The 18,223-nt window shown below is 43.0% G+C and overlaps 1 protein-coding gene across 3 annotated transcripts in view; it reads right to left on the reverse strand.

Moving 5' to 3' along the window:
• Positions 1 to 2,844: 2,844 nt before the first annotated feature.
• Positions 2,845 to 18,223, reverse strand: part of LOC144129078 (uncharacterized) — a 40,876-nt gene continuing 25,497 nt past the window's right edge. For 2 of the 3 annotated variants that reach the window (XM_077662971.1, XM_077662970.1), the window contains 11 exons: positions 17,619 to 17,738; positions 13,094 to 13,115; positions 12,044 to 12,106; positions 10,803 to 10,977; positions 10,626 to 10,705; positions 8,807 to 8,925; positions 8,342 to 8,424; positions 8,042 to 8,225; positions 7,491 to 7,544; positions 5,151 to 5,234; positions 2,845 to 3,036 (listed from right to left, as the gene is read on the reverse strand). In XM_077662971.1, coding sequence (XP_077519097.1) covers positions 2,954 to 3,036; positions 5,151 to 5,234; positions 7,491 to 7,544; positions 8,042 to 8,225; positions 8,342 to 8,424; positions 8,807 to 8,925; positions 10,626 to 10,705; positions 10,803 to 10,977; positions 12,044 to 12,106; positions 13,094 to 13,115; positions 17,619 to 17,738 — 1,067 coding nt within the window. In that variant the 3' untranslated portion in view covers positions 2,845 to 2,953. Of the gene's footprint in view, positions 3,037 to 5,140; positions 5,235 to 7,490; positions 7,545 to 8,041; positions 8,226 to 8,341; positions 8,425 to 8,806; positions 8,926 to 10,625; positions 10,706 to 10,802; positions 10,978 to 12,043; positions 12,107 to 13,093; positions 13,116 to 17,618; positions 17,739 to 18,223 lie in introns of all 3 variants that reach the window. The other variant, XM_077662972.1, reaches the window with a different exon arrangement.

Raw genomic sequence — 18,223 nt, forward strand, 5'->3', positions numbered from 1 at the left:
TTGCTGAGTTGTGGGCACGTCTGGCCACGATATTGAAGATGACGACGTGCAATGCACAGCGTGAGTGTCGGCGACAGCATAGTGCTCTCAGGCAGTGATCAGCGAAACTGGTCTGTTCGTACCACCGTTTTTTATTTATGGTTTGTCCAAGGTCACCCTCAAGGTCAAGCTTGAAACGAACTTGCTGAGCAGGTTAGACCTAGTGCTTCTGCAGCAAAACTTAGCTGCTCCCTACAAAGGATGGGCGCTCAACGCGAGTAAATTTGCTAACGACAAAAGTTTGCGTTGATGCGGGCTGCTGTTTAGGCCCACCAATGGGGTTAGTGTGACGTTATTGATCACTGGAGGGCGAAATACCGCATCGGTCAATAAAAAGGCACGCATGACTGGGCTAGTCAGTGCGTGGTATCCCCTCGACTGGCGTGTTGTCTTTCACTCGTGGCCGGGAAATGTTCCCTGCCCGGATTATCACAGTTAGTGCATTGGCGATAGATTTTGAACTGTGAGGATCCGTTTGATTCCCTTACAATCTGCAGACAACCTCACTGACTTCATTCATACACGTCATGCATATGTGCTTTTCTTTTTTTGTGTCCACGCCACTGACTTTGGCTACTGTTGCCTTTTTATCACCAAAAGGCTCTTCTGACAAACATTTAGCATGTCATTCTTTTCATGTTAAAGAAAAATATACTACCACTCTCCTTTTCTCAATTTATATCGCCTTCAGGCAGTTAAATCTGCTGAAAAGAAAAATCTTTTGAATAAATGATGATCAGTACACTACATAGAAGTGATGTGCAAAAAATTATGCAAAAATATTCATATTTAAGCACATTTCATTCACGTCCACATTTATGGACATAGCACCTTAAACCTGATACATGAACATAAACGCTGCTACATTTGATTGCCTTTTCTAACTGATCGTTAGACATGAAAAATGTTTAGCTCTGGAAATATACACTTCAGGGAATTATTCTGCAGTTCATGACTTATAAAACAGATAAAAGCAGTCATTCTGTGATGACAGGCAGGGGATTATTCCGTATTTCGAGCCCGAACGTGGCTTTTAGAAGTGCAGCCTTCACGTTAATAATAATTGGTTTTTTGGGGGAAAGGAAATGGCGCAGTATCTGTCTCATATATCTTTGGACACCTGAACCTCACTGTAAGGGAAGGGATAAAGGAGGGAGTGAAAGAAGAAAGGAAGAAGAGGTGCCGTAGTGGAGGGCTCCGGAATAACTTCAACCACCTGGGGATCTTTAACAAGCACTGACATCGCACAGCACACGGGCGCCTTAGCGTTTTTCCTCCATAAAAACGCAGCCGCCGCGGTCGGGTTCGAACCCGGGAACTCCGGATCAGTAGTCGAGCGCCCTAACCACTGAGCCACCGCGGCGGGGCAACCTTCACGTTGGCACTGTTGTGTAATTAACGTGTTAAGAAGCTGGCGCCAATGGTTGCTTCTATCATAAGTAATGCTTCAAGCCTGGCTGCATCGAAGGGGTCTCGAGTGATCTGAGCACAGGTGGAAAGGGGGAGAGAGATAGCATCTTGCTGCCTGCTTTACACATAGTTTTTGCAAAAATGGGAAAAAAGTTTTAAAGGTCGTTGTTTGATCAAGTTTGTCAGAGACCTGAAACAAACTGTCCCCTCGCTCTACAAATGTGCTAATTATTGTATTGTAGCCTTGTAGCTTAGCGGCCAGCTCTGAACTGACCATGGTGGGAGGGCACAGGTTCCCTTCTTTCATCCTCCCTTGTGTAGTGCTGCCACTTTGTATTTTTCTCAGTCTTAGGTTTCATACATAATGTAATGATTCTTGCTAAAAACCGCAGCGTAATTTTCAATACAGTAGAGAAAAAATGTTCTGACCGTCACTGAAAATCGTTGCCTCCTTCGGATTCATGTGTTCTACAATCTAGCACAAATGGTCTCAGGTCATTTTTTGAATATAGGTAGGGGCCTAGGACCCTTCCAGACCTCCCAGACTTTCAGCACTGGTCATAGCACGCTGTGTTTGCCACAGCTAAGTGGCGGTTCTAAATGGCGCTCAGCTAAGTGGCAGTTCTTTGCAACCATCTGCGCGTCTTCATTGCTCGATCAGCCGCACTTCTTTGAAAGTGCTTCTCCATCAGCTATTTTCATGAAAAACGCTTCAGCACTGTAGTCGTCCAACGTTCTCTTTGTACAAGCATAGATTTCAACACCCATAAAAAGTAAGCCTATTTCGTACCATTCGTGCACAAAAAAACAGCGCATTCTGGGGAGAAAACGACCCTTTGAATTTTCAGCATTCAGGCGCATGTCCACATTTGTGGATGCGCCACACTGAATGTCTATTGCAGCACTTTTTCTTCGTCTATGATGATGAAAATTGGTGTGCAGTTTCTACAGTAACGTTCGACACATTCCGAGCCCTAAATTGCATCATTCACGATCATTTGTAAAGATAGAATGCCAAAAGGAAAGCTACTTACTCCTCCCGCCAAAAAACGGCGATGCACATTTTTTGTTTTTTTTTACAAATGCATTGTGCTCTAGCTGCAAGAGATGGCGCCACAAACTTGACAAGGAAGGTCAAAATGGTAAGAGTGTGGTATTCAAAGGTGGAAATTCGCCTTGCGTACGAAAATATGAGGAGGCTTAGGTCGCGTCCATATATGTGGACTCAGCGCCTGAAGGGGATAAGCCCATGGGAAGCGATAAATGAGCAGTACTCCCCCCACAAGAATGAAACCTGCATGCAATGGGAGCGAGAATGGTATATTCCCTTCAGGAAAACTGCAGTTTTAGAGATGCACAGCAGTTCTCAAAGGAGTAAAACAGTTTCACAGTGGCTAAAATCGCAAAACGAATTCGTGCAACATTTATTACATAAACGCAGTCCATCAGCAAATGTAAACAAATCCGCGTCAGAAACGGCTCTCAGGAGGTTTTATCTTAAACGTTACTTCTTGCCCCGTTTATTTCCAGGTGGTGGACTCTGGAGCTGGAATGTCTGATTAGTCTTGGTGCCAAAGGTGTCAGACCCTGGAACAAGAAACAATGCAGTTATTGTCAGATCTTGCAAAATCACCAAATGATAGTGAGACGCAGGTGGTAGCAAAAATATCAGAGTAACATTCCCTGCACTCATCCCTTGCTTTGCGACACAAGAATGCGTGTGCTCTGCTCTATATTCAGCATGAAAGCAAAGAACTGGTCTTATATCCTATCAGAACCATTCCTATCGAGGCACAAAGGACAACTCTATTGAATTTTTGTCCTTAGAACAAATGGATTCCACAGCTCTTTCTGGGTAGCAACAGATGCATTATTTTAACGCAACTCCATTCTAGCTTGTGACAAGTATACCAAGAAGGAGTCCATAGTCAGCATACATAAATCAATGGTGGTGTAGCCTAGCATTTGGGATCCATATCCAAACAGCTGTGCCAATGCACACCATTTAACTGCGAAATCGGCAGACACCTGTATTTAATTTCTTAGGCCATTTTTCTAGCTGAAGTAGAATCTTTGTCATTATAATGCGGTAATCTTGAAATGTCCTCAGTGTCCCTTTAATGTAAGCAATAAAAGAAATAAGAAAAAAAAGGCAAAGATGCAATGCAGGAAACACTTCTTCCCTGCCTCTCAACTATCAGGCACTGACCAGGTTTGCATATCATAAGTCTGCCACACTGCAACCCTTTTTAGGTGCAGACAAGTCATTTTTGTACTGTGCTAGGCAACCTCATCAATTTGCACCTATGCCTTGCACAGCGCAGAATTTTACTGTTAGGAAGACCCCCTACAGGTCACTGAATAAAGACATACTAAGGTGGCACACAAAAAAACACACTGCATCAAATGGTGAAAAATGAGCAAAGCCTAGAGCTCTGTGGAGCTAAAGCTCACTGCAAAAAAAAGCTTTGAGCAGCAGCCCAGTTAGCTTTTCCCATACATTAAGCAAATCCAGCAAGCCTCTACTTCACTCACAGCTACTAGCACCGGCACCAAACTACAGGAAAGCGTCAAGCATTTTTACTTGCACTGACAAGAGGCAAAGCAACAACGGTCTGAAGAAAATGTGATGAAAGCCGGCCCAGTGCTACCCCACATCATGACTGTGAGCAGACACAGAATCGTCGATCGGTAGTATTTTCTAACAGCCCCCCCCCCCCCCCCCCTCTCCTAAATCTTTAGCAGATTTAAAGCATTTTGGAAGTAAACAACACTGATTAGAGAATGCCCTGTTGAAAGCTAAGTTATGAGCGCAGTTAAATGTTAGTTCTTTTCTGTATGCTCGCTTGCTATGCATCTTCCAGCATTGCTGCAAGTTTTTTTTCATATGCTTATAAGCATGTCATCTTAATTACTGGTAAGACCCTGATTAAGGTTTACTCAGCTCTATATTTGTGTGTGCCCAACTTTTGCTGTTTCCTGTTCTCATATCAACACGATATAAGAGTTTTGTGGTCACAGAAAAGGCCTCGCACTGTGGTGAGTACTTTCCACAAGCAAAAAAAAGGAAGTCAACTTTATTAATGAGGGTGACAGGCTACACACACAAGTAAAATTTGTTCGGGAGCTCTTGGTGCTATCTCCCTATCAAACATTACCCAAAACCTTCCAAATGGGTCCGTAATTCGCATTTTCATAGGATGTGGCGCACTCTATGTTTGTAGCGGTGAAAATTCGTCAGCTACTAGGTTGACTCACGCACGATCTAATTCTACAAGGCGCCAATTGCGCCTGCAAAATGGCAAGTGTGAGCCTGAGACCTGCCACCATCTGTCACATGCGCCTGCTGAAACTAACAAACTTTGCGTGCGCAGAAGGAGCTGCCGGCTTTTTTTTCACCAGTGAAGCTGGAGGAGGAGGGGAGCATGTGGAGAGTGGCAAGGGGAAAAGGCAGATTTAGCCTCAAGGGTGTCCGGGCATCCTTAAATACCCGAATAACTAATCGTCAGACCAGCATGGGCATATATACTGAGCTGCTCCCAAGTGCACACAACAGTAGCATGCTTTGCTCTGAAGACTTTGCAGGAGTGAGAAAGACGTCACCTCATGCAGCGGTGGCTCTGGCGCAGACAGCCTGGCGTCAGATGGAGGAGAAGCAGAGCACCAACTGACAAATGAAGTAAACTCTTACCGCTATTTACCTAATGGCTTATATGGGCTCGCTGCTCCAAACATTGACGTCCCAAACCCACCCGAGGTGGCATACATCGTTGAACTCCCCAAAGCTGCATTGAAAAAAGACAAGAGCAATGCAGCTTAGCAAGATATCTAAGTGCCTTCAACTAATTTTCTAATCACTGCTGAAACACAAGTTGAAAACAACATTCTGCCTGCATTGTCTTTTTGTCTCTTTTTATCATGTGTGGTGTTCCTTCTTCATGTAAACTCTATTTACGCATAACACACTATGCAAGAGGCATCAAACTCTTAGTGGTAATGCTAGCAGAGGCTGCAAAGAAGCAAGCTGCAACTCCTGTAACAGGACTTGCTCACTGACAGGCAATTTCTCATTGGCAATGTGCCGGCACTGCTTAGTGCTCAATGATGCGAGCATGGTGCACACATTCGTATCATGTGTAGTGGCCCGCAAGTGTTCGGAACACCAGAAATCCTACACACTGTACATAATCTACTCCAATCAGAGTATTTTATGAATTTGTATCACCCCGAAATTTGTATAAACTGGAATTCTACTGTATTAATATTAGTTTGAATAATGTTACTTCCTCAATGCAACTCTTCACCAATGATTTTGTGATATACGAAGAAATGAAACATGTCATGATTCCCATGCAGTACAAAATATATACACAGATATAGTACACAAGTGGTATGAGCAGTGCCATTTGCTAAAAGCAGCGTACAAATGCTTTATCAGAAAAAAAAATGCCTGATTACATTCACAGTATAAATTATTAAAAGCTAAATTACTGGTTCGGTTTATGGGGGTTTAACGTCCCAAAGTGACTCAGACTATGAGAGGTGCCGTAGTGAAGGGCTCCGGGAATTTTGACCACCTGGGGTTCTTTAATGTGCACTGACATCGCACAGTACACGGGCCTCTAGAATTTCGCCTCCATCGAAATTCGACCACCGTGGCCGGGAAGAGCTAAATTATTATTAAACTCGTTAAAAACTGTTGATCAATATAACATTTAAGAACACTTCTCACTTCAGAACAAGCATTAACATGTTGATTGTGTTACTGGGGAAGCACATGTAAAATGGTGGCTTTCTTGCATTGTAATATAAAATGTTTCCACAAGATTCTAGGAATTCATTGCACAAAACATGCAGGGTGTTCGTGAAAAAAATTTACGCAATTTTCAAAAATATGCACTTCGCGAGATAAAATGGTGATCCTTTTGCAATCATAGCAACAGCATTGGCGGACATAAAACATGTGAGATAAGATCACTACTAGAGAAAGCAATTGCAATCTAGTAATAACCTTTCAAGTTTTAACAGCTAGGAATTGGTTACAACTGGAGAAGTGTAGTCGACCATCAAGGCAGCTATCATCAGTTATTAGACCATGGAAATATGTTTTGCCCTCGGCGCAAATGCGGCGACAGCAGCAGCTCCAAGAGGATGCAAGGAATGTCGGCCACCATCCAAAAACGGAAAATGTGCAGAGTGCTTCCTTCACCCTCAGATGATGGGACTGTGGTAATAAGGCAGCCTGCATTAACTATCCCCGTTGGCAAGCAAGTAAGTGAAGCTGTCGCAAATGCATGTTGTACATTTTATTTGCTCCGTCTTCATGAGGAGCGAATACAGTTGAACCCCGTTATAAAAGACGCAGACGTACCAGACAATCAGAAATAAGAAACATTTTTCACTCGCTTGGTTGGGCACCCCATCTCTCCCACTAAGCGTATCTATTTTGTAAAGGCATTGTGTATAGAAGACATTCCATAAAAAAAGGATAAATCTGCATTCCGGTCAGGAACCTCGATTATAAAAGGTATTTTAACTTAACCTGCGCGAGGTTTCTTCACCACCTTGCAGGTGCACGATCACTGCTCGCAAACTGCCGTCATGTCTGTTCACCAGGGAGAAGGCAAAGCAAGGTCACTCACTACATTTTTATCACGACTGAAACTAGAATGAGATGCTAGATGCAAAACATCCACAAGGGCACATCAACTGTGAGTGCTGCGTGAAGAATAGCTTCCAAACTACAAGCGAGGTTACGAGTGCAGGATCCATCCAGAGATCATTAGGTAATGAAAACATGAAACACTGCTTATAAGAAACCTCTTGTAAAACAGATAAACACTCCTCTTGAGTACTTGTCTGTTACAAAGGGGTTCAAACATATAAATACATGTCATGAGTGTATAAAATTTCACTGCCTTACCCATTAAGGCCAACTTCAATTTGTCTGCAGCGTTCCTTTAATGCCAGACATGATGCTGTAACTACCTAAACAAAACTAGGGCTGCAGCCATTGTGTAAAGAAAAACAAGACAACTTGCCTCCTGCTGTGGCCAAAGACGGCTGCGCACCAAAAGAGCCAGGAGTTGCACTCTCTATGCCAGAATAAAAGAATAAGCACCACTTGAGACACCACTGAAATGCTGCTTTCATACTGGGTATTTGAAAGCACTGAGACATAAAAAGTTGCTATCAGAGGTAGATCAGCAAGTAGTGGAAACAACACGCAAGAAACAAAATAGAACTGAATGAAGCAATGACTGCACATGATGCTGACCTAACATTTTAAGTATGCGAAGAAGCCATGGCCACAACAACAGTAACAAAATCACAGGTTGCATTGTACGGCCTGGCATGCTTATCATAATCACATCCACACACGTCTACTTTCACCAAGCAGCCCTCTAAAGAATTTTTGCTTTGCATTTGCAGCAAGCGTACTGGAGCACTTTTCCTCGTTTGTCCTTCGGTATTCTTACGACCACTGAAAATGGTGAAGGTTTAAGTATCAAAGGGGTATAGAGATACTTGGTTAGTGGGGTTACCTGGTTTGACAACAAGAGTAAATGCAAAGGCTGTTCAAACAGTTTACCTGCAATGACTGGTTGCCCCACCCGTGCCAAGGCTGATGCCATGGCAAGTGCTGCATCACTTTTAGTGTTGGAAAATGGCGTAGGACCAACGGTGACCGCTGTCCTGACAGACCCAACAGCATCACTTGGCAACTTAGAAGGTTGACTGGTAGATTTCCCATAACTGAGTTCATCTTTCCGCCGCTGAACATAAATATGAAATGGAAAAAAGAGCAGCTAAGCAATTCACTGTCTTGAAAGAGGGCGCGAAGGTAGCAATGCAGGTGCTCTGAAAGTTAATAAAGAGAGCTCGGACTTGCCTGTATGGTTTCATGTATAGTTTGTGACTGCGCAGCCAGGAACACAAATGCTTCATGCAACTTTTTCACTGTTGCAACTAAATCTGAAAAATGAAAATAAACACAGCTTGGAATAGGGCATAAAAAAGAATGAAGGAAGGAGAAACATGCACGAGGGTCACAAGTCTTTTCACTCAAAAAAATGCTACTACCAAAACCAGTATGCTTCATGGTAACATAAAAATCAAATTTGACTTGACTTTAGCAAAGGAATTTTTTTTGCAAACGGCACACATGGTGAAGGCATTTATACTACAATGCACCACAACCTGATCATTTGCACCTTGTTCGTACACACCAGGACAGAAAGTTCTCATCGAAAATTAATACAGAAACTGTCTTCATAAAATATAGTTTACACTGCTTGCTTTGCAATGTCCAGCACTACATGCAAATAAAATGCTTGAAAAAGTCAACAGTGCGTACCTTCTGGAGTTAATTTGGATGCACTTGAAAGGGATGCAAAATGCTGCTCTAACTCCTCAATCTGTCCCTTGTACAACTTCATCTGCTGGTTAAAATTTTCTACAAGCTTCTGAAAATACCTGCAACACAAGTGACATACTCAAACACACAGTCCTCAATGCAGCTAGTTATGCTCAAATGAGAAGACCTGTGATGCCTGCTTAATTCACAAAGGGCATCCCAGCAAAAAGGAGAGGTGTTCAGGCTTCGTGAACAAAACTGTTAGCGAACAGGTCATAAAACTTCTACTTATCAAGAAAAACTGATCAAAAGTATTTTCAAACCGGTACAAATTATTTTCAGCATTACCAAACAAAAACAACAGTGGAAAAAGCAAGCAATAGTGTGCATATTACTAGGAACCTGAATCTGAAAAAACATGACAGTAGCAGTCGTGCAGCAAAATGTGCACTGAGCAGGAGCTAGATTGCATGGTTTAAACTTCAAAGTAACGTGCAACTACTGTACTTCCACGCAATCATCACATGTTGCTTGCCTGGTGTAACCATAATCAAAACTAATCCACAGCCCTCTACAATCGCATGCCTCATAGCCCACAACGCTGTTCTGCATGCGAAAAGCCCACTGCCATTTTGGTACTGCCAACAAAGCAAGCAACCACCTCCATATGCAATAAAACATACTGACACTGTCTACCAAAGCAAAATAAATGCGGTTTCATGAGCCTGTTTCTGGTATTAAAACGTCATTTCTTCGTCTACTAAACAAAAAGTGCACAGCTGCTCCAATGAAGAAGGATGGAAAGTTGGGCGAGTTGGTAGCAGTTCATGGTGGCTGGAACAGCTCGAACAGACGAGAGACGAGAATAGAAAGACACAGACAAGCGCTGACTCGCAACTAATATTTTTATTGAGAAGAACATACATTTTATACCCAAAAAACACGTGACATATCAGTAACATAGAAATTGCGCTGGCACTTTCAATGGTCACATCGCTACACACTTATCCGCCGCAAGGTACACTCTCATCAACGAGCCTCCCCCCCCTACTTTCAGTTCATGGTTTATCTAAAAACGAACCCTCCTTATCAACCAGAAACAAGGAAGGCTGGCTAACACAACCTGCTTGTCTTTTTCGAATGAAACATGCCTCCATCGCACCTGCTCAGTTGTTTGTTTATGAGCTCCCACTCTCTTGTAAAAAAGTTTACATAGGCCAAACCGGCCGTTGCATTAATTTTTGTTTGCGGGAACACTTGACTTCACTCTCGGATTCAAGTTATTCCCATCTGAAAGATCACTGCCGTGAGTGCGGAAAACTGGAAAAGAAAAAGAAAAAATGCCGCGCCTTGGTCACCAAAACAAAGATCTTGTTTTGCCACAGAGATAAAACGACCAGGGAAATAATGGAGGCATATTTCATTCGAAAAAGACAATCAGAGCGTGTTAGCCAGCCTTCCTTGTTTCTGGTTGATAAGGAGGTTTCGTTTTTAGATAATTCATGAACTGAAACGGGGGGGAGGGGAGGGGGGGGGGGGGGGGGGGGGGGGGGCTTGTTGTTGATGAGAGTGTACCTTGCAGCTGATAAGTGTGTAGCGATGTAACCATTGAAGGTGCCAGCGCAAATGCTATGTTACTGATATGTCACGTGTTTTTCGGGTATAAAATGTATGTTCTTCTTAATAAAAAAAAATTAGTAGCGAGTCAGCGCTTGTCTGTGTCTACCTCGTCTCGTCTCTCGTCTGTTCGCGCTGTTCCACCCACCATGAGCTGCTCCAATGTGTCTGTACAGTTGAGCCTACGGTTCAAAAAACTTACAAAGTGGGTGCTGTATTTTCATACTGGAGAGATATTGGCGTCTCCTTGGTGTGGTGAGCTATCTCTGCATTCTTCAGATCCTGCAGGAAAGCAAAAGGCAGCATGTGATGCAGACCAAATGTCAACGCAAGCAGAGCAAGCAAACGGGGAGCAGCAATGTAAAGCCCCGCTGCCCACCTCTGATGTCTCTCGTTTTAGGCGCTCCACAGCTACAGCGTTCCGCTGGATTCCATTCTCCACAGTGGAAAGCAGCTGCCGCAAAGCTTCAGTCTCTTCCTTCACCTTGTCTATTGTCTGCGATGGTATCCTGAAGATCTCCTCCCGTATCTCCTTCTGCTCTGTCACATACTTTCTGCAGAGCAAATTCATGACAAGGCACCTTTGTTATTGCGCGCAAATATGTTCAATACAGTTATCTCATAAGCACTTGGAAAGCCACTCAAAGTGACCCTGCAACAGTGAGAACAAAAGTACCAGTGCACAACATATAATTGTTTGCTTTTTCAAATTACGCAAGGAAGTTCTCAAATGTGCGGTGCCTTCTGAAAACGTACGCCACTGTAATGAACTGCTTTGCTACCCCAACGCTTAACCATGTTGCCATGATGCTTTAAACATGAGTACTGCCAGCGCAAAAGGAACAGAGAAAACAGAAGAGAAAAAGAAAAATTACAGCCAATTTTCACAGTTATTCAAATGCGAAGTAGGCGCGCTAGCACTGCTTACCCCTGCTATACTTTTCTATGCATTTTTACACTTTGTTCTGCTTTAGTATTGAAGGTTCTCATGCACACGATGCGGCGAGCGGCGCGGAACCGACGTCTAAGGAGCACTGCACATACAAATCTGCTCTCCAAAGGGATGAATGACGTGAAAGGACAGAGGCCGAAGTTGAGAGAGCACGAGCAACAGTCCGGAGTAACGTGCTTGTACAACACAGCCCGGCGACAGCTGCAACTGCAATATGCGCCACTCTTTCATTGGCTGTAGCTGTGCAGCCACACCGCTGCCTCATTGCGCTGCGTGACGCGCACGTTGCCACCTTCTCTTTTGCGCTTCAAGTTCACGGAGACGGAGAGAGCGAGCGGCCTTGGACAGACATCAGTGAAATCCGTGATTGTGGCTAGAAGTGCTATGCAGTAATAAATTGCAAGACAAGTGCTGAGCAATCATTTTGCGCATTTATTATTTTCTGTTGTCCCTGTTCCTTTTGTGTTGATACCACTCAAAATGAATATTGTCATACAACAAACCCGGCTTTCCATTCATCAAACGTGAGCCTCAGTAAGATAAAAATTACTGTGAGCATATCTGCCTGAATGCAGCCAAACTGATTGCAATTATCCCCTCGTTAGAAGCCTAGTCCACTTTGCAAGGCTGCCCTGGAAAAATCTGCACTAATATCTCTGGAAACTTACTTGAAGGCTTCAACAGTCTCCACAATTACAGGGGGCAGGCTCTCTTCCTTCACCGATTTGTCACTGACAGCATGAAGACACAAAGGAGTTTGAAATTAGTTATGCTCAATTATGAACTGAAGCAATAAACAAACACATACAAAAAGCATTGAAACATTGGTCATGGACAGGGTTGGACAATCCAATATGAAATGACGGAGCAACGATATTTAACCTTTGATTGCGCTGCGTAACTACAAGAACATAACTGATATACAAGAGAAACACCGGCAAGAGGGCAAAGAATCGCCTCGCTTTATTGCTAGCTCGCGTTCTTGTGTCTGCAAGGAGCCGCTATTGATTTGGTCTTTGCTCCGTCACATCAGGTTAGGCTTGCTCCATCATTTCAGGTTAGGCTGTCCAGCTGCAGTCAGCTCAGGCTCATTCCGCGGAGCCGCGTGTCCTCCGACTGATGCATGCAGCCATGCCGGTACCAGCGCGTGCTTTGAAGACAACAAACAGGTGCAGATCTGGGCACTGCACTAGGGTCCACTGCCAGGCGTATGTGTAGACTGGCTCCAAAACAAGCATGGATGCGCAGGCATGCAGAGTGTATGCCTAGGAAACACCTATGGGGCCAGCGCTTTGGCTGCGTGCACCGTGCTGCCATCCCGAAACAGGTATGCTGAGGTAGTTTCCGTTTTGTATTGTCCTTTTAAATCTCCATGTGAAAACTGCATGCACCGAAAACCTTCACGCAACAAAAAAATTCCAGATATATCTCATTTTCATTAAATCCAGGTTTAACTGTTAATACTATGCGGCAGGTAAAGTTGCTTTCATTTGTGTAGATTGCCTGGAAAGCCATGTGCTGGATAGGATTTTGGTATGGAAGCATATCCAGCATTCATTTAACCAGCGGAATGTTTTAGCATGCACTTAGTCATGGTGGTTGCTGCCTCCATGCAAGGCCTACATGAAGGAGGTAGTAGCTTATGACAGGATGGCATAAAATGATGAGATAACACTATCCCCAGATGAAAGGGCATGCCTACAAAACAAGCAGTTTACCTTTTGCCAGCTGCTATAGAACCTGCAAATGAATAAGAAAACACTGGTTATAAAATATCCTTCTCTTTCTGATACCTATGTGATAGCCTGCAGCATGTAACCGCTCCTACTAATACAGCCCCTCATGGCAACTAGCAATGAAGGGCAACTCTGCATCAATTTACTCAGATAGTGCTTTGTGTTTGGTTCAATCAGGTATCAGACACTGAAACTCCTGTTGTCTTGTACCATGGCTCATACTACAGCCCTACATTTTCATTCAGAAATCACCATGGGAAGACACACATACCAACCATACCCAAAATGCCATGACTGTCAGTAGACCAACAAATCCTTTTATCTTACAAAATCAGTCACCTCATTTGTTTAGACATTAAAGTTTTCCTCACATCTAAGCTTTTATGCATGATATATCAATACTAGAAGACATTCAAAAACTGTAACAAGGCTTTCTGCACAGCCATAATCGTAACCATAACACTATTCCACTCATGGCACCAAGTTCTCAATCCAATTACAAAATGAACAGACGTAAAAGCATGGGCCATTCCTCCTTACACGAGCATTGCATCCAATCTCTCATATCAAGGCATAATGTTCACAACTGCAGATGTAATAAAATGCCCTGATATCTGGAAAACCACATGAAAAAATATATCAAGCCAGGCATGCAATATGACAACAGAAAATCATTTTTGTGGACACTTTGGTGTTTTACAGTAACTCTGGTATGACTGCAGTGAGGGTAAGCATTTATTTTGCTTCTTTTGCAAGCATGGGCACTTCAGTGCCTATAATATGTGCTTATCTGTTCATATAACTACTTCACGACAAGAATGGATAAAAAGAATTATAATTAAGACCTTGAAATCACTGTTCAGTTTCAACGTGGATAAACAAAGTCCCGACTGAAATAGCATAATTAATCATCAGAGAAGGAGAGAATTTTTTTAAATAGAATCTTGGCGTGCTCTTTACAGAAATCTGAAAAAGTTCCCCCATTGCGTAATAATTAGTGACTAAAGGGGTGAAGCATTGATACTGAACGAGCATCACTGTTATTCTTATGGCATGTGGGAATGGGTACTTTAATTAAACGTACTGTAGGCTATTTCTGTGCCTTCAAAAGAGCACCTTAATTTCATTAGAACATTTTAGCATGCCATTGCCAATCACCATTAGCAATATAACTACTGTCATCGCTATTGTCAGACACCGGCTGTGAGTGTAAATAACATGCATGAACAATCAGTTTCTGGCACAGCAAGACAGTAGCAGCACAGCTTACATGTTCCACTACCTATGCATGTGCAGAACTCATGTGCGAAGCTAAGCCACCAAAAGTGGTAACAGCAGATCGACACAGCAACAGCAAGCTAAGACTGTCTATACAAACAAAGTGGCCAGGCAAATGTAGACCACCTATGCTAAAGTAACTGTAGAATATGCTGTCTACATTTACACAGCTACAAGTGAGTGCTAAAGACATGTAAATAGCTAAAATAGCTCTAAGTGCAAGGTGTGAAAGACTGAACTGAACACAACTGCTGGACCCACCAAAATATGCATGAAGACATCATCCTAAGGCGCAAAGCGATGTAGCATTGTGTGTTCATGTGACCACAAGTAAAGTTTCACAATAAACGTTGGTTCCGGCTACAACTAAATTGCTGCAATTATTGGTTTCCTGACAGACATGGCCAGGCCTTACACAAGATACCTACATATACCACCATTTGTCACCAGAAACGCAAAATTCCAGAGTAAAAGTCTTTTGGGATATGCTGCTTATGTTCACTGGTAAGACGCACCTAAGGCTAAAACCCCTAGTTTCCCAAGATTCAGCAAATAATCGCGGATTTAAGCATTTTTCGCAGAATTGTATGTTAGCAGCCGCATTCTCTCTTTTATGTTATTTTGTTACAGACAGCAGTAGGAATGACAAAATGATGAAAAAATGACAATTCCATCTTATTGGCATGCAAATAACATGAGGGAAGAGAACACAGCAGAATTTTAAAAGAAATATTACTATGATAGTATACAATCTCAACCTGTTCAAGCCAACCGTAACCAAGAGTCTTCAGGGGTTCATAATCAGTTGGTGAGCAGAAACGGATTTTGCCAGAACCACTTACAGACTGGCCAAACCAAGTTTGCTGTTTTTAGCACAGTCTGAAAAATCACTGGTTAACCTTGGGGGTTTGTTTACATTACTGCTTATAGGGTGCCGCTGAAGTAGCTCAGAAGGCAGCAACAGCAACGATGACGAAACCTAAGTACTGTATTCTACGAGATGTTTATTAAAGGATTGTTGCTGAATCATCTCACAAACGGCTAAAAATCACTGGCTACATAGACAAAACAGCACACAAATATTCACGTGAAAAGGTATGAATACATTGCACACGTCCACTCATTCCCCGGTGTTGAGTCGCTAAGAGGTGGATGTAGTCACTGTGGCACAGATTCGACACCTTGCTTGGATTTAGCTATGCAATTCTCCACAACACATGTATTTTTACACAAAGAAAGGTACATAATCGCCAGTCTGCAACGACCCATGTAGACTTGTGGACGACTTCCGTAAGAAAAATTAGCTGTGGTTTAAACTTTGGTCAACCCTGGTGAGAATCGAAAGCTTCCTTCGCATGACCTTTGGCGATTTGCATGGCCTGTGGAGATTAATTAGTTGATTGGCCTCTCGGCTAATCATCAATTTAATCTCCACCTGCCACGGTAGGGAAGTTGCTCACAGTCTGATGGGGCAGTTGCCACCTGCCATGGTGGGCAGATTGTGATGACGGCATATGTCGCATGACCTCTCGCAACCAATAAGGGAAGTTCAAGGATAAACTGCACAGATGCTGCCCTCTTGAAAACCTAGCGTAGTGAAGCTCTCACTTCAAAACTACTATGTCAAATGCACGACAAAGGCCAATCCCATATTCCTCTAATTAATCCGACCCTGTGCCAGCTGTGGCCACCTTATCACTGCGAACTTTAACTTCATCTGCCCACCAGACCCTCTGCTGCATCCTGCTATGCTTGCCCGGTCTTGAAATCCAGACCGTTACCCCGAGTGATCATTGGTTCCCTTCTCTTCATATCATATGCCCTATCCATGCCCATTTTTTCTCCTTGAATTCAGCTCAGACATCAAGAACTCGCATTTGTTTCCTGACCTACTCCTGCTCTCTTCCTGTCTCTTAACGTTACACCTATCACTACAAAAAAAGAAAAAAATGATACAACCTTTGATACACTATAAATTTAAGGGTTTTCAAGGAACCACAATAAATTCAGAATTCTCCAGACCCTCGAAAACAACTTTTTTATATTCAAGAGTTTCCAAGGTTTTCAAGGACCCTGTCACACCCAAGCCTGGTGACAAAGGTTGCTTTAACTACCTTGAAAAACTCCAAAAAAGAGCGAAAAATTCACACAATATTCACATCGTGGCTCCGAATATAGCAAGAGATGTATTCTGCAGCATTACTAGATGTCTCCAGTAGAACTTTGCGTATCATTTGTTCTTGATTAGCAGAATTTAGAATTCTTTGCCACAGAAAATTAGGGGCCTTACCTAGAGATCTCCATGTCAAATTCTTCAATAAACAGATGCAGCAAACCAATATATTTGTGTGAAAATATTGGTCAAAATTGCAAAATCTGTTGATCATGAAGGGCACCGCTAGTTGAATCAATTACATATAGTTAGTGTGGGCAGAGAAAAAAGAAAGAAAAATAATGTTGCCCAGCCCACACTGAATCAATTACAGCAAGAATTCAATGCAAATTGGTACTGGCCCAGTTTTCGACAAAAATGCACCATGGTGGCCCAGCGGCTTAGCAGTTTCACTGCCGATCCCAAGTTCAAGCGACCAATCTCGTCCGCGGCAGCCACATTTCGATGAAGGCACAATGCAAAAGCGCTGTGCGCCGTGCAATGCCAATGTATGTTAAAAAAACTCCAGGTGATCTAAACTAATCCGAAGTCCACTACTATGGAGCCCTAGCCCACTGTCACTTAAAACTGTTAAACCACGCATATCACATACCAGTGATCAACATTAAAAAACTGCCCTCAGCATGTCTGAAGCCCTTCCTAGTTTGCTATCATTACTGCTGAGCTGGACACAGTGTTGCCCAACCAAAATAAACACAATGTTTCACCTAGCAACTAAGCTCTACATTCTTTCCTTGCTAGTGTCCGTACGCTAATTATTGTCACCTCAGAACCACATCTAGCCCGTTTGCTCAGCTCACTCACTTTATCTTTACATTCATTGCAGTTGGCATTTGCAATTCTAAATGAATAAATCTGATAGCTGCCCACAGTGACTCGTCGGGAACAAAAATGCCGTTACAGAAGCATGAACTGAGGACACGAATTTGGAACAGGAACACATAGGACATTCATATTTGGCTCAGACATTAATCAGCATCTCGCCTAACTAAGGGGCGGGGTGGCATGCAATTGATGACAGAAATGTCCTCTACGATTGTCGAGCCAAAAGCATACCCGGTACGCTTGTAGCTGGGTGATCCACACCACCGAGGCCAGTTGCTGCTGGCGTCTTCGTTGCAGCAGTTGTCGAAGGGGCCTGAGTGAGGCCAAGTGTAGGCGCAGCACTCACTCCTCCTGCAACAAAAACCATGGTGCCCCCATACTACAAAGTCTGCTCAATACTTCCCTGCTGGTGAAAGTTTGTCACCTACCAATGCAGTAAAATCTCACCAATGAAATCTCTGAAGAGACCAAAAAACAACAGTTTCTCAGGAATTATAAGCCTAAAATGATAACAAATAGCCATTTTCAAGCTTCTCCCTTAATTCCAGGTCCCCTGTTCACACAGCACCAAACTCTGGCAATGTTGGGTTATTTCATTTTCTACTGCAAATGACATTTTTTGCGAGCTCGATATTTCGTAAATTCGGGTATAGTACAGTACTTTTACTTGTACAGTACTTGTACAGTATTAAATTTCCCCAAGCAGAAGTGATAGGCCCTAAGCACTCCTTTTGAAAAAATTATTTGTGGAACCAATTTTTTGCACTTATATGATCTGCAAAAAACGAGAAAATCGGGTCTTTGCAAAAATTAAGTTCTTTACAGTCTCTTATCCT

This window comes from Amblyomma americanum, chromosome 4, assembly GCF_052857255.1.
Source record: "Amblyomma americanum isolate KBUSLIRL-KWMA chromosome 4, ASM5285725v1, whole genome shotgun sequence".
Classification (NCBI taxonomy): domain Eukaryota; kingdom Metazoa; phylum Arthropoda; class Arachnida; order Ixodida; family Ixodidae; genus Amblyomma; species Amblyomma americanum.